At 36.9% G+C, this 15,617-nt stretch overlaps 1 protein-coding gene across 1 annotated transcript; it reads right to left on the reverse strand.

The window, feature by feature from the left end:
- Positions 1 to 1,864: 1,864 nt before the first annotated feature.
- On the reverse strand, positions 1,865 to 2,851 carry LOC103194535 (olfactory receptor 8S1-like). Its single transcript, XM_007937955.1, has one exon. It carries the CDS (start codon positions 2,849 to 2,851, stop codon positions 1,865 to 1,867), a length of 987 nt encoding a protein of 328 aa, XP_007936146.1.
- Between the last annotated feature and the right edge of the window lie 12,766 nt (positions 2,852 to 15,617).

Genomic DNA, 15,617 nt, shown 5'->3' on the forward strand with positions numbered 1-15,617 from the left:
GACTGGAGGAAGACTCATTAACAACCTGTGATATGCAGATGACACAACTTTGCTTGCTGAAAGTGAAGATGACTTGAAGGACTTAGTGATGAAGATGAAAGCCTGCAGTGTGAATTATACCTCAAAATAAAGAAAACAAAAAATCCTTACAATTGGGCCAATAAGCAGCATCATGATAAATGGAGAAAAGATTGAAGTTGTCAAAGATTTCGTATTGCTTGGTTCCACAATCAATACCCATGGAAGGAGCAGTCAAGAAATCAGATGTTGTATTGCACTGGGAAAATCTGCTGCAAAAGACCTCTTTTAAGTGCTGAAGAGCAAACATGTTTCTTTGAAGACTAAGGTGCACCTGACTCAAGCCATGATATTTTCAGTTGCCTCATATGCATGTGAAAGACAGACAATGAACAAGGAAGACTGAAGAAGAGTTGATGTTTTTGAGTTGGGGTGTTGGTGAAGTATACCGAAAGTACCATTGACTGCCAGAATAAGTAGTAAATCTGTCCTGGAAGAAATGGAGCCTGAATGCTCCTTGGAAGCAAAAATGACCAGACTCCATCTCACATACTTTGCTCATGTTGTCAGAAGGGACCATTCCTTGGAGAAGGATATGCTTGGTAAAGTGGAAAGTTGGCAAAAAAGGGGAAGACCCTCAACAAGATTGATTGACACAGTGGCTGCAATGATGGGCTCAGATATAGTAAGGATTGTGAGGCTGGCATAAGACTGGGCAGTATTTCGTTCTGTTGTACATACAGTTGCTATGAGTTGGAGCTGACTCGATGGCACTTAACAAAAACAACAATAACAACACTGGTGATGATAGTACAATATGAATAAGAAATTAAGCATAATTCTTTGCTTCTGAGGTCCTAAAGAAGGAAAGGTTAAAAATGCAAGAAAGGAAGAAGGGAGAAAAGGATAGTAGCAGGGAGGGAATGAGCAAGGAAAAATTCTTTAAAACAATTGTTAGACAAATGCTTGAATAAAATAGGGAAACATTAGAAACGTTCATCAATAGGGGAATTGCTAAATAAACTAGAGTATCTGTATTAAATATAATAGAAATTAGAAATAATATTTTTGAAATTAAAAAATTTTATAGTAAATCAAATAGTAGAAACAAAGTTGCTTATAAATTATAATCACAGCCATCTATAAAAATGCATATTAAAGATATTTCCGAGGTGGTATTTCTATGGAAGTAGATTCCAGTCTTCCTTCTGAGGAGTTGCTGGTGGGTTTGAACTGCCAGCCTTCTGGTTAGCAGTCAAATGCCTTAGCTTTTATGCCACCAGAGCTCCCCAAAATGGAAGAGAAGGACCTTAAATACCCTCTTTCTGAAAGCTGCCTGATGATTTCCAGCCTCACAATCCTTGCTATACCTGAACCCATCATTACAGCCCATTGTTAGTTTGGAGAAAAACACTATAGAGCTCATTTTCAATCAATGTCCCTCTCATCCCTCAAGAATCTCAAGTCTATGTCTTTCTTCTTTCAGAGACCTTGGGTCTACTTTCTTGCAAAGCTTTACCCTAAATTTCATACTCAGATGAATCCATTCAGGACATATACAATTTCCCCATTGCCCAGCGTTTTATGTATTTCATAAACAAACCAGATCAAATTCATGCCCATGGCGTTGATTCCTACTTGTAGTGATCCAATATATCTCTATGTCCCTAACCAAATCGTGTGAGTTGATATAGTCAACTGACACATTTTTCTACCAAAGATAAAATATGAACTAAAGCAAACAAATACTTTGCTATTTTCTTGTTCTATTCTGAAAATATTCCACATCTTGTCACATCTGACATCCTGAGACATCAGAAGTTTTCATTAATATCTATTAACTGAGCTACCTGGCTGCAATTCTGCCATTTCCCATACACCCACCACCAGTTCTCTGCTGCCTGAGAAGTTGCAAACTTTTCCGTAGCATGTTTTTCAGAGCTGCTTTTACTTCCTTGTTCTTTAGGCTGTAGACAAGGGGATTCACAAGGGGAGTGACTACACTGTACTGCATGGAAAAAACCAACTCCCATGGAGAACCTGAAGTTGGCATAAGATAGCGAAGAAAACCTGAGCCATAGAACAAGCTCACTGCAGTGAGGTGGGAGGAACAGGTGGAGAAGGCCTTGCTTCTGCCTGTGGTGGAGCTGATGCTTAGGATGGTGAAGATAATGCGGGTGTAAGAGAAGAAAACCAGGAGGAAGGTCCCAAAGGCATGCAGGAGGGCTGAGCAGAGCAGGACAACAAAGTTAGTGAAGCTATTGGAGCAGGATAGAGGGAATAGAGAAGGTATCTCACAGCTGAAGTTGGGGATGACTTGAGTTTCACAGAAGTCCAAATTCCAAGCTAGAAGTGTGTTGATGAGAGCATCCCAAAAGGCCGAGACCCAGGATGCCCACACCAGCCTCACACAGAGCTGGCTGCTCATAATTTGACCATACAGCAGAGGGTAGCAGATGGCAGCATAGCGGTCATAAGCCATCACTGCAAGGAGGCAGAGCTCTGTTCCCCCAGAGTGAAGCACAAAGAAAGCTTGGGTCAAGCAGTCCTCTACTGAGATGGTTTTCTTCTTAGATAGGAGAGTCTCCAGCATTTTGGGCACAGTAACTGAAGAGTAACAGAGATCCAAGAAGGAGAGGTGGCTCAAGAAGAAGTACATGGGGGTGTGGAAGTGGGAATTGACCCTGATAACCATGATCATCAACAAGTTTCCTAACAGGGTTAGGAGGTAAATCACCAGGAAAAGCACAAAGAGTAGGGCCTGACTGTGATGGCCTGCAAGGAGCCCAAGGAGGAGGAACTCAATGATGGTACTGTGGTTTTCCAAGGCCATTTAGAAAGGATGATCTTTTGGAAGAAAACAGAAAGATGAATGAATCAACAATTGGCTCCTCTGGCAACCCAGAGTTCCCACCCAATTCTATTTACACTTTTCTTCAACTGCTCATCATTGCCACCATTTTCTAATAGCTCTCCTGGAGTCCTTTCCCTTCTCTGATTTCCTGACAAACAAGTCTTGAACCCTCTGTGATCTTTCTATTTGTTTTTCTTTTACTACAAATAGATCTAGAAAAAAATCATATAATTTCTCAGAGCTGTAAGAAAGATTATATAATCACTTTGGGAAATTGGGCAGTTTCTTAAAAAGCTCAGATATGGATATATACCCACCCTGTTATTGTTGTTATGTGCCGTAGAGTAGGTTCCAACTCATAGCAACACTATGCACAACAGAACGAAACACTGCTTAGTCTTGCACCATTATTATGGAAATAATATTCCATCTCCTCGAACTGGGCCTTTGGTTTCGTTCTATACATTGTAGTAAAGAGCTTGTTTTTCTGCAGAAGTTGTTCTAATCCTTCTTGTTCTCCTTAGTATTAGTCTTTCATTTTCTACTCATCATTTTATGATTCATTAGTATTTAATAGTACACTATTTGTGTTATCCTTCTTGTCTTTAGGATTATCTTTCATATATTTGGAGCATTTGATCTTAGGGATAATTTACAAAGCAATTATTTTTTCTCTCTCTGTATATGTGCATGTCGGGGAGCTGAGATTAGGGAGGATATCGTCAAGCCTGTTTTTTAAAAGTTCAAGCAAAACTGAGTTTCTCATAAAAAAGAATTTTAAAAAGAGAAAAGCAAGCCAGATGCTGGGAAAAAATATTAGACAAAGTGCCCATATAAAGAATTTATAACAAAAACTTATGGATCAATAATAAAAATGACAAACAATCCAACATAAAAACAAGGAAAACACTAGTAAGGACCTTCACAAAGGAAGGAAACTAGATGAAAAATAGGCTTATGAAAAATGCTCAACATCATAAATCATTAAAGAAATACAGAATAAAGCAAAATGAAGTACTATCAAACACTCGTCAGAATGACTAAAATTGCCAAGTGTTGGCAAAAAGAGTAGAACAACCAAAACTTTGCATATGGGCGTGTAAGATTATATAATCACTTTGGGAAATTGGGCAGTTTCTTAAAAAGCTCAGATGTAGATATATACCCACCCTGTTATTGTTGTTATGTGCCGTAGAGTAGGTTCCAACTCATAGCAACACTATGCACAACAGAATGAAACACTGCTTAGTCTTGCACCATTCTCATAGTAGTTGCTATGTTTGAGTCCATCATTGCAGCCACTATGTCAGTACATCTCACTAAGGGTCTTCCCCTTTTTCACCAACCCTGTACTGTAACAAGCAGAGTATGCTTGTCCAAAGATTGGTCCCTTCTGACAACATGACCAAAATACGAGAGATGAAGTCTGGCCACTCTCACTTCTAAGGAGCATTCTGGCTACACTTCCTCCAAGACAAATTTGTTTGTTTTTCTAGCACTCTATGACTCATTCAAAATTCTTTGCCAACAGCACAATTCAAGTACATCAATTCTTATGCAGTCTTCCTTATTCATTGTCCAACTCTCATATACACAGGAGGCTGTTGAAAATACCATGGCTTGGATCAGGCACACCTTACTCTTCAAAGTGATATCTTTGCTCTTAAACACTTTAAAGAGGTCTTTTGCAGCAGATTTGCCCAATGAAGTATATCGTTTGATTTCTTGACTGCTACTTCCATGGGTTTTGGTTGTGGACCCAAGTAAAATGAAATTCTTTACAACTTCAAAATTTTCTTCCTTTATCAAAATGTTGCTTATTGGTTCAGTTGTGAGGATTTTTCTTTTCTTTATGTGAAGAGTAATCCGTACTGAAGGCTGTAATCTTTGATCTTTATCACTAAGTGCTTCAAGACTTCTTCACTTTCAGCAAGCAAGGTTGTATCATCTGCATATTGCAGATTGTTAATGAGTCTACCTCCAATCGTGATAGTCCAGCTCAGCATACAGATTGAATAAATATGGTGAAAGGATATGACTTTGATGCACACACTTCCTGATTTTAAATCATGCATTATCCCCTTGTTCAGTTTGAATGACAGCCTTTTTCTTGGTCTACATACAGGGTCCTCATGAACCCACTTAAGGGTTCTGGAATTCCTATTCTTTGCAACGTTAACCATAATTTGTTATGATCCACACAGTCAAATGAGTTTGTATAGTCAATGAAATACAGGTAAACACATCTTTCTGATATTCTTTGATTTTAGTCAAGATCCATCTGACATCAGCAATGATATCCCTTGTTCCATATCCTCTTCTGAATGTGACTTGAATTACTGGCAGTTGCCTGTTGTATTGATGTCATCATTTCCATCATTTTTTAATTATCTTCAGCAAAATTTTACTTGTGTGTGATATTAACAATATGATTAAATTATTTTGGCATTATTTTGGATTATCTTTCCTTGGAATGGGCACAAATCTGGATCTCTTCCAGTCACTTGACCAGGTAGCTGCTTCCAAATTTCTTGGTGTAAATAGCGCACTTCCAGCACTTCATGTGTTTGTTGAAACATCTCAATGGGTATTCCGTCAATTCTTAGGGCCTTGTTTTTAATCAATTCCTTCAGGGCAGCTTGGTCTTCTCTCACCACCATCTATTCCTGATCATCTGCTACCTCCTGAAATGGTTGAACATTGACCAATTCTTTTTGGTGCAGTGATTCTGTGTATCCCTTCTGTCTTCTTTTGATGCTTTCTGTGTTGTTCAATATTTTTCCATGGAATATTTTAGTATTGCAACTTGAGGCTTGAAGTTTTCTTCAGTTCTTCCAGCTTGAGAAATGGCAAAGGTGTTCTTCCCTTTTGATTTTCCAGCTCCAGATCTTTGCGTATGTCATTAAAATACTTCACTTTGTCCTCTTGAAGTGTGCTTTGAAATCTGTTCAGCTCTTTTATGTCATTATTTCATTTGCTTTAGCTACTCTCTTTTCAAGATCAACTTTCAGATTATCTTCATCTTCTTTCCTTTCCTTTTTAATAACCTTTTGCTATCTTCATGTATGAGCCCTTGATGTCACGACACAACTCATCCAGTCCTTGTCACTGACATTCAATGCATCAAATCTATATATGAGATAGTCTCTAAATTCAGGTGGGATACACTCAAAGTCTATTTTGGCTCTCATGGACTTGTTTTAATTATAATTTTCTTCAACTTCAGCTTAAGCTTGCAATGAGCAATTGGTGGTCTGTCCCACAGTTGGCTCCTGGCCTTGTTCTGACTGATGGTATTGAGCCTCTCCATCTGCTCTTTCCACAGTTGTAGCTGATTTTATTCCTGTGTATTCGAATGGTGTGATCCACATATTTAGTCATTGTTTAAGTTGTTGAAGAAAGGTATTTGACAGGAATAAATAATTGGTCTTGCAAGAATTCTGTCATGTGATATCCCACGTCATTTCTGTCAGGAAGGCCATATTTTCCAACTACCAATGCTATGTTCTTGTTTCCATTTTTCACATTCCAATCACCAGTAATTATCAATGCATCTTGACTGCATGTTTGTTCCATTTCAGACTGCAGTGGTTGGTAAAAATCTTCAATTCCTTCATCTTTGGCTTTAGTGGTTGGTGTATAAATTTGAATAATAGTAATATTAACTGATCTTCCAATTAGCTATCCTATGACTCAGCAATTCCATTTTAAGAAAAATAAATACATATATTTACAAAAAGGTTCGTATAAAAGTTCCTAACAGCTATTTTCCTCTAATCATTATAAACTGGAAATACGCAAATGAACATCAATAGGAGAATGGATAAACAATGGATAAAGAATGGATGGCATGTTTACACAATGGAATACAATTTAACATGAACTGATTGGACTACTGATATGTGCAACAACATGGATAAATAATAATTTTTTAAAAAATTTACATTTACATATGGTAAAACACAAAAATTTTTCAAAATATGTATACTATTATAACCATCAAGCTGATAAAGATACAGATCATGCCAGAAAAATCATTTTATGTTTCTTTTCAGTCAATCTCACTATCATATAAAACTTTTATTGCCAAACATTTTTGTTGTTAGGTATTGTTAAGTTGGTTTTGACTCACAGTGACCCTATTTACAATAGAATGAAACACTGCCTGGTCCTGTGTCATATGTAAAATCATGGCCATGGTTGAGCCCATCATCACAGCCACTGTGTCAATCCCTCTTAATGAGGGTCTTCTCCTTTATCACTGACCTTCTACTTTACCAAGCATGATATCCTTCTCCAGGCACTGGTCCCTTCTGACAATATGACCAAAGTATGTGAGATGAAGTCTGGCCATTCTCACATCTAGGGAGCATTCTGGCTTCACTTCTTCCAGGACAGATTTGTTGGTTTTTCTGGAGGTCCATGATATTTTCATTATTCTTCACCAATATCACAATTTAAGTGCATCAATTCTTTTACAGCCTTCCTTATTCATTGTCCAGCTCTCACACATATTACACTATGGAAAACGCCATTGCTTGGATCAGGCACACTTAAGTCTTCAAAGTGACATCTTTGTTCTTAAATGCTTTAAAGAGGTCTTTTGCAGCAGATTTGCCCAATATGATACATCATTTGATATCTTAATTGCTGCTTCCATGAGCATTGTGGATCCAAGTAAAATGAAATTCTTGACAACTTCAATATTTTCTCCATTTATCTTAATGTTGCTTATTGGTCCACTTGTGAGAATTTTTATATTCTTTATGTTGAGGTGTAATCCATACTGAATGCTGTAGTCTTCGATCTTCATCACTAAGTGCTTCAAGTCTTCTTCACTTTCAACAAAGATGTGTCATCTGCATAATGCGCATTATTAATGAGTCTTCCTCCAATCTTGATGCTGCATTCTTCTCCATATAGTCCAGCTTCTTGGATTTTTTGCTCATCACACAGATTGAATAAGTATGGTGAAAAGATACAATCCTGATGTATACCTTTCCTGATTTTAAACCATGCAGTATCTCTTTGTTTGGTTTGAAAGATTGCCTCTTGGTGTATGTACAGGTTCCACATGGGCACAATTAAGTATTCTAGAACTCCTATTTTTTGCAATGTTATCCATAATTTGTTATGATACACACAGTCAAATGCCTTTGCATAGTCAATAAAACACAGGTAAACATCTTTCTAGGGAGCTCTGGCAGGGTAGTAGTTAAGGTATTTCACTGTTAACCAGAAGGTCAGTGGTTTGAACCCACTAGCTGCTCCATGGAAGAAAGATGAGGCCATCTGCTTCCATAAAGATTTATAACCTTGGAAATCCAATGAGGGTTTCTATGAGTTGGAATCAACTTGATGCCAGTGAATTTGTTTTATTTTTTGAAAACATACTTCTGCTATTTGTTTTCAGCCAAGATACACCTGACATCAGCAATGATATCCCTTGTTTCATGCCCTCTCCTGAACCTGGCTTGAATTTCTGGCAGTACCCTTCCTATTGATGTTCTGCTGTCACTGTTTTTGAATTACCTTCAGCAAAATTTTACTTGTGTGTGATATTAATGATATCTTTCAATAATTTCTTCATTCTGTTAGATCACTTTTCTTTGGGATGGGCATAAATATTGATTTCTTCCAGTCAGGTGGCCAGGTAGCTCTTTTACAAATTTCTTGGCATGAAATAAGTGAAAACTTCCAGTGCTGCATGTGTTTGTTGAAACATCTCAATGAGTATTCTGTCAATTCCTAGAGCTTAGTTTTCACCAACTCCTTCAGTGCAGCTTGGACTTCTTTCTTCAACAACATTGGTTCTTGATCATGTGCTGACTCCTGAAATTTTGAACATTGACCAATTCTTTTTGGTCATACATTAGTTTTGCTTATTCCAGGAAACCATACACATGAAGACTTATAGAATGTGAAATATGATATGAATGTGAAATAATGATACCTACCACTTCCTTGTTGCCAATTCGGTTTTAAAACTTACTGGAATTGAGTCAATTCTGACTCTTGATGACCCCATGCATGTCAGAGTAGAACTGTACTCCATAGGGTTTTCCTGGCTGTAATCTTTATAGAGTTTAAGCATTTGATTACTACCCAAAAGTTTGGCAGTTCAAATCCACCCAGAGGCACCTGGAAGGCAAACCTGGTGATCTGTTTCAGAAACCTCACAGCCTTGAATACACTATGGGCAGTTCTACTCTGCACACATGTGGGTTGCCATGAGCTGGAATCGACTCAATAGCAATCTCTATAGAAGCAGATCTCTAAGTCTTTCTTCCATGGTGCTGCAGGGTGGTTTCAAACTGCCAAACTTTAGATTAGTAGTTGACTGCAAATCATTTGTGCCACCAAGGGCCTAATTATGTTCTAAATATCTTTAAACATTTAATTCTGTCCTATGTATTTATCACAAAACAAAGCGAGACAACTACATTTTTTACAATGAGGAATCTGAAGCTAAAAATATTTTAGTAACTGCTCGCTGGTGTTGACAGAGTAAGTCAGTGGGTCAGCTTTCTCTTCCTCCCAGGTCTACATAGCCACAATAAATATCTGCTATTTGTTTATTTATTTATTACATCTTGGCTGCCTGATTCCCATTTTCATAAGCACGTCCGCTTTTCTCCACTGTGTGTTCTTACTTCAGCAATTTACTCTATAAAATGTTCTGTGCCTCCATTTGGATACTTACCTTACTTTGTCATTTAGTAATAATAATAATTTCTTTTTTCTTTTTTTCCAATTAAACTACATGTTCCTTGAGGGGAAGGATCAAGCTCTATATTACTTTGAATACTCTGAACACACATTGCAGCAAGAGGCACATGACAGGCCCTTCATCAAGATTTATTCAATGTAGAATGGATGGAAAATGTGAAGTAAATAAGACAGACAATGTAGGACCTCTCATTGAGGAATGCTTGAATTCTTGTTTCAGTAGTAAACCAAACAGGAGGGAGACAAGAAAAGAAAGGAAGTGAGGAGGAGCGAAGTCTCATAGCTGTAAAGAGTTGGCAGAAGACTTATCTAGTGCTGAACTGACCAGTGCCTACAGATATCTGAGCACAATAACAGATCACACCTGTTAGCTCACTTTAGTCCACATCAGAAAGGTTGTTTAAAACCATTCATTCATCTATCCATTCATACATTCATCTTTATGTCTGTTAATTACTTATTCATTTATCCACTCCATCATCTGTCCTGTATATCAATTCAGTAATTTATCCATCTATCAATCCATCCATACCTTCATTTAATAATCGATAAATATTTATGGATTATATTGTACAGGATACTGTACTTAAAATAGGTTGAGAGTCAGCCTGATTTAAACCTCTGATGAACTGTTGTACTAAATCATTTATTTTTGTCCTGGATTTCAAATAACACTTTCTCTATAGCCAGGGCAGAATACGCTTACTAGTCTTTTTCCTCATACAAAACTTGGAATTTGACCCATCATTATACACTCAGATTCTGATCCTTCACGAGCCCTCTTACCTAGAATGTTAATTTGAAAATGAATCCTTACTTGTCCACTTAAATCTGAATCTGCTGTGAGTCCTTTGGCTGATAATGAGAGACTCTGATCTTGGTATTAGTCAGAAGTCTCACAACAATATGTTCAAGATAGACCTTGGTCTTCCTGGCTTTCCTTATTATTGCTACATAGTATTTAGGCATTTTTTCCATATTCCAAGCCCTTCTCAGATCTCAGATCCAGGTCACCTCTCAGTTTTGTCTATGGGTAATGTTCAACCCAGGGTGGTGTCCCAGGTTAACTCAGACTTTGCAGTGAAGGATGATCAAATGGAGAGAAGAAATTAATTTTCAGGTGCCTTTCTCATTTCTGTGGTTATAAAATCTAGTTGAAATAATTCCTCTGACTTCTACATTAGCAAATAAAGTCCATTCAGTTCAACTAAACAATTTCTAAGCACTTTCAATTTGCTGCCTAAATTTTGGCAAGTAACTACTTCAATTCTACCACATTTACTTTCAGGGCAGATCTGACTTACACAAGGCAAGGCAGAAGCCCATCTTGTGGGATTACAGGGCCTGCTTACCTCAGGTCCTAATCCTCTGGGAACAAAGTGAGGACAAGGCTTATTTTAACCTTGCAGTGAATGTTAAACACAAAATTCTGCTCACTTACCTCTGAAGAGGGCATACAGTGTCTTCAATTCACATTGAAGTCTGAATGACTATTCTGGAATTTAGAAAGTTGGGAAAGAAAGAAGAAGTGTCTCTGCTTATAGAGAGAAGAGTACTAGGCTCAAAACTGGAGTGAGTCCAGGGCTTTCCTTTTGTTATGGTACCTAATATACCAATTTGCCAGGGATAGCTCTGTTGGAGCACTTTGTAGATGGTCACTTACTGGTATCTTGTCTGTTTTTGTCAGATACCATTTTAAAGATGCAACAGGAGGTTATTTATTTATTTATTGACATTTTATGAAAAAAAAAATCATTCAATTTGTGGCTGAAATTTCTCCACTGGGAATTCATGCTTCTGAAAATAATTATGTTTAAATTTAAAATTCAATCAGCTCTTGGAGGCATGACATATTATTATATTTGTAAATTATTAACTATTTTAATAGGTCCATTGATGTTATCCCATTGTTTCAAAGATACAGGCAGTGGAAGACTATTACACTTCACCTACCCAGTGGAATTACACAGAAAATGTTAGTTACTTTCAGAAATGCCCAGGAAGATAGATTAATGAGGATAGAAGAAGAAAAAGGTCTAGTGTTGAAAGGAAAAACTTGCCTTCTCCTGGTATTCTGGGAGACACAGGGAGTGGGGAGAAATGATCAGAGTTCATGAAATTAGACATCACCTACTTTAGTATTTCCCCCCAAATTTCTCCTACCCTTCCCATTCTCCTTTCTTCACCCCCAGTACTGAGACCAGAATTGATGGGGTGGTAAATAAGAGCAAGAACATGAATTGTCTCTAGCATATGTGATGAGATTTTTAGAAGCAGAGGAAGATTCTAGGTACTGGGAACTCTTTATCTACTTTGATATGTTTTCTCCATCTCTCTCCAGACTGGAAACTTCTCAGTTGCTAGTTTCAGCTTCCCTTAAACTTGGAATTTCTACATTAATGCAAATTTTGTAGCAAGAAATTAACAAAAACAATTTTCAATACTACTCTGGAAGTAAAAAGAGGCATTAGTATATGGCAAGACTAGTTGATGAGAAAACTCTTGGTGGAGGAAAAATCCTTAATGCTCTAATGTAAATAGTGCTTAAGGTCTGAATCTGAGCTCCAACACAAGGAAATGGTGATGAGAGGGCACAGGTGAAAAATGTGTCCTCAGAGAGCCAGATAAGGAGAGACAGAAACTGGAAGTTTCCAGTCCAACTATAGAAATAGCAGACATAATTTTTCCCTCCGTTAGTTGGAAATCTCAATCTACTTCCGTAGTGATACTGCTTCGGAAACCCAAGGAGGAGTCGCCAAGAGTCGGGTTCGACTCGACGGCACATAACAACATAACAACAACAAATAGTTGGAAATCTCAATGATGACAGGAAAATAGTCTCTGACTGAGGATGGCTGAATGACTTACATGGTCAAGCCATTCTTCCTAACTCTCCACAGTGGCAAAACAAGAGGAATTTGAATCACTACTCTCCTTTCATCTTATCTAGACCCAGTCACATGGACAACTATTCCTTTAGCTGCCTCCGTGATTCTAAATAGCCTGCTAAAGTATTAGTGAAGCAAGCAATTTCCAGATATAATCTATCAGAAGGTCAGTCAGTAATTGGCCAACTGAGTTTTTTGACCCAAGAGACAGATGGGCCCATTTCCTGAATTCCCCAAAGTCACTGACAGATGCCAAATTTTAATTAAATTTTTAAGAACCAAAAGACATTTTTGTTTCTGATGAAGTGTGCTTAGAACTTCTGAGTCAAAACAAGGGCCTTGACCCTTTGATAGGGTTTCTTGGGTGTCTAGTGGGCTTTGAAAGATGGAAGACTGGGTAGCAGTTTCCTGTGGACCTGTAAGGAGCTGGATGCCTCCTTTAGGAAATCACAGGGAAGTATGTGGGATGTATATCTCACCTCTAAATTATTTTCTTTTGACTAATGAACTGAGATGTATTAACACCTGGATTACAAATTTTGATGATTAAAAGAGACAACAGACAAAATATTTTTTTATGTGACTAATCAATTTTGTCCATCTCAAACAGATGAAGCCTTGATGATGCTTCAGTCCACAGAGTGGTGTGGGAGTTTCAGGTCCATAGAGGTTATAACAATTTATATTCCACCACCAGTGGAATACGATTATCATTGCTCTATGGCCTCAACAACAGTTAGTTTTAAATTTTTTTTTGCCAATCTGTGAACATGTACATGTCATCTTATAATTTTAATTTGCATTTCCCTGATTTATGTTTTATTCAACTTATGAGGTTAAGCAGCTTTTTTGATTTTTATGAGTCATTTGCATCTTCTCTGAAACCTTTTTCATTATTTATCCATTGATGGTTTGCTTTTTCCTTATTCATTTGAAGGAGATTTTATGTTTTCTTAATACCACTTCTTTGTTTATTATGTTTCCAAGTAGTTTATCTTTATGGTGGCTTTTAATAATTAAATAAAATAAACCCAAACTCACTGCCATCCAGTCATTTCTGACTCATAATGACACCCATTGGGTTTACAAGGTGGTATATCTTTACAGAAGTAGATTGCCCAACCTTCCTTCGGAGGAGCGGCTGGTGGGTTTGAATCTCCAACCTTCTGGTTAGTAGTAAAATGCCTTAGGCACTATGCCGCCAGAGTGGTTTTAAATTATCATCACTTTCAGGAATAAAATAACATTTCCTGAATTTGGTTTGCTATGCTTTTTTAAAAAAGAATTTTGTTCATGAATAAGAGTGACCTCTAAGTTTTTCTTTATTGAGCTATTCTTACCATAGTAGTTGTTGTTGTTATGTGTCGTCGAGTCAGACCCGACTCATAGCGACCCCTCCTTGGGTTTCCGAGGCAGTATCACTATGGAAAAAGATTGCCCCATCTTCCTTCCGAGGAGTGGCTGGTGAGTTTGAACCACCAGCCTTCTGGTTAGCAGTCAAGTGCCTTAGGCACTATGCTATCAGAGCTCCTTGTAATATATAGGACCATTAAATATTATATTTATTTTTCAGTCCACTTTGGTAAGTTGAACTTTTCTAGGAATATACTCATTTTATCTAAGTTTTAAATTTTATTGATATGAAATTATTCATAATATAGTTTATGTTTAATGTTTGTAGTAACTATAATTGTGTCCCTTTTTAATTGCTTACACTGTTAACATTTGCATTTTCTTGCTTTTCAAAAGATAATTAATTTTTTTGTTAGCTGTTGTTGAGTTGGTTCTGACTCATGAAACTTATCTTTTCAAAGAGTCAATTTTTGACTCTGGCAATTCTATTATTTATTTGTTCTCTATTTCTTAGATTTCTTTATAATTCCTGTATTTCCACTTAATTCAGATTTATTCTGCTGATTTATTTCTAACTTCTTACAGTATATCTTAAACACTAAACATTTAAAAACCAGATATAACTAATAAGCCAATACTTCACCTAGAATGGAATAAAAAAAGTAATCAATACAAAAGGAAGCAGGAGAAGATAAAAAAAATTATATACTGTACACAATTCTATATCCAACATTTTCTACTTAATATTATGCTATTAGAAATTTTTCATTATCCCACCTCTTGATGAAAGAAAGTACAAAGTTTCATTGCAAAGACTCATGGATATAGGAAAGGGAATAATTGTGGGGAGTTTTATTTTAAAAATAGTCTACCATGGTAAGTACACACAAAAGTCATGTGTTTCTCTAAAGATTTCTATCAAACCCTGAAGAATTTGAGCTTCTAGTTTGAATGTTGTATAGGGTACAGAAGACAGGAAATACACTCTAAGGCTCAAAGTAATGAGTCTGTCAGTAAGCATCTACAAAATTCTTGGACTTTAAGGACTATATGCTATATGTAGAAGCCATGAAAAAGAATTGTTTCATGTAAAAAGGGACAGGAATAAAACCAGCCATTCCGACCTGGAAGCCAGGTGGAGAGAAAAAATTTCTTGAAAGAATTCATAATTACAAACCAGGAGTTCAGGTTTTGAGGAAAAATTGATAGCGTATTTGCAGTCCAAAAGTCTTCAAGCATATTATTTAATTTTAAGTATCTTGGTAATAACTCTAGGAGACTGGATAAAGCAAATACAATCCTTTCTGAAGGAACTTAACTTTAACCCAGACCTCCAAAAAATCCCCAAATATAAAGTTATAAGTAAAATGTGAAGCTCAAAGTAAAAAAAAGTCTTAAAATGTACAGGGGAAAAAGCTACAACTACTAATTGAGAAGTTGGTGGTTGAGACTCATCCAGACGTGCCTCAGAGGACAGGCCTGGTGATGTGCTTCCAAAAGGTCACAGCCTTGAGAACCCTATGAAGCAGTTCTACTCTGCACACATGAGTTGCCATGAGTTGGAATGGATTCAGTGGCACTTACAACCACAACCAGCCTAAAAAAGAAACAATGAAGTCAGATATTCTATTATAAAACTTTCAGATGATCAGATCCTGAATAAAAACACTGCTTTAAAGAAATGATAGAAACTCAAATTTTGAGTGAGGAATTTTGATTATAAAGAACACCATAATGAATTTTATTATTATTTTTAATGGTTTGAACCAGTATGA

Source organism: Orycteropus afer, unplaced genomic scaffold, assembly GCF_000298275.1.
Source record: "Orycteropus afer afer isolate SDZICR_OR568_19922 unplaced genomic scaffold, OryAfe1.0 scaffold00045, whole genome shotgun sequence".
NCBI classification, from domain to species: Eukaryota; Metazoa; Chordata; class Mammalia; order Tubulidentata; family Orycteropodidae; genus Orycteropus; species Orycteropus afer.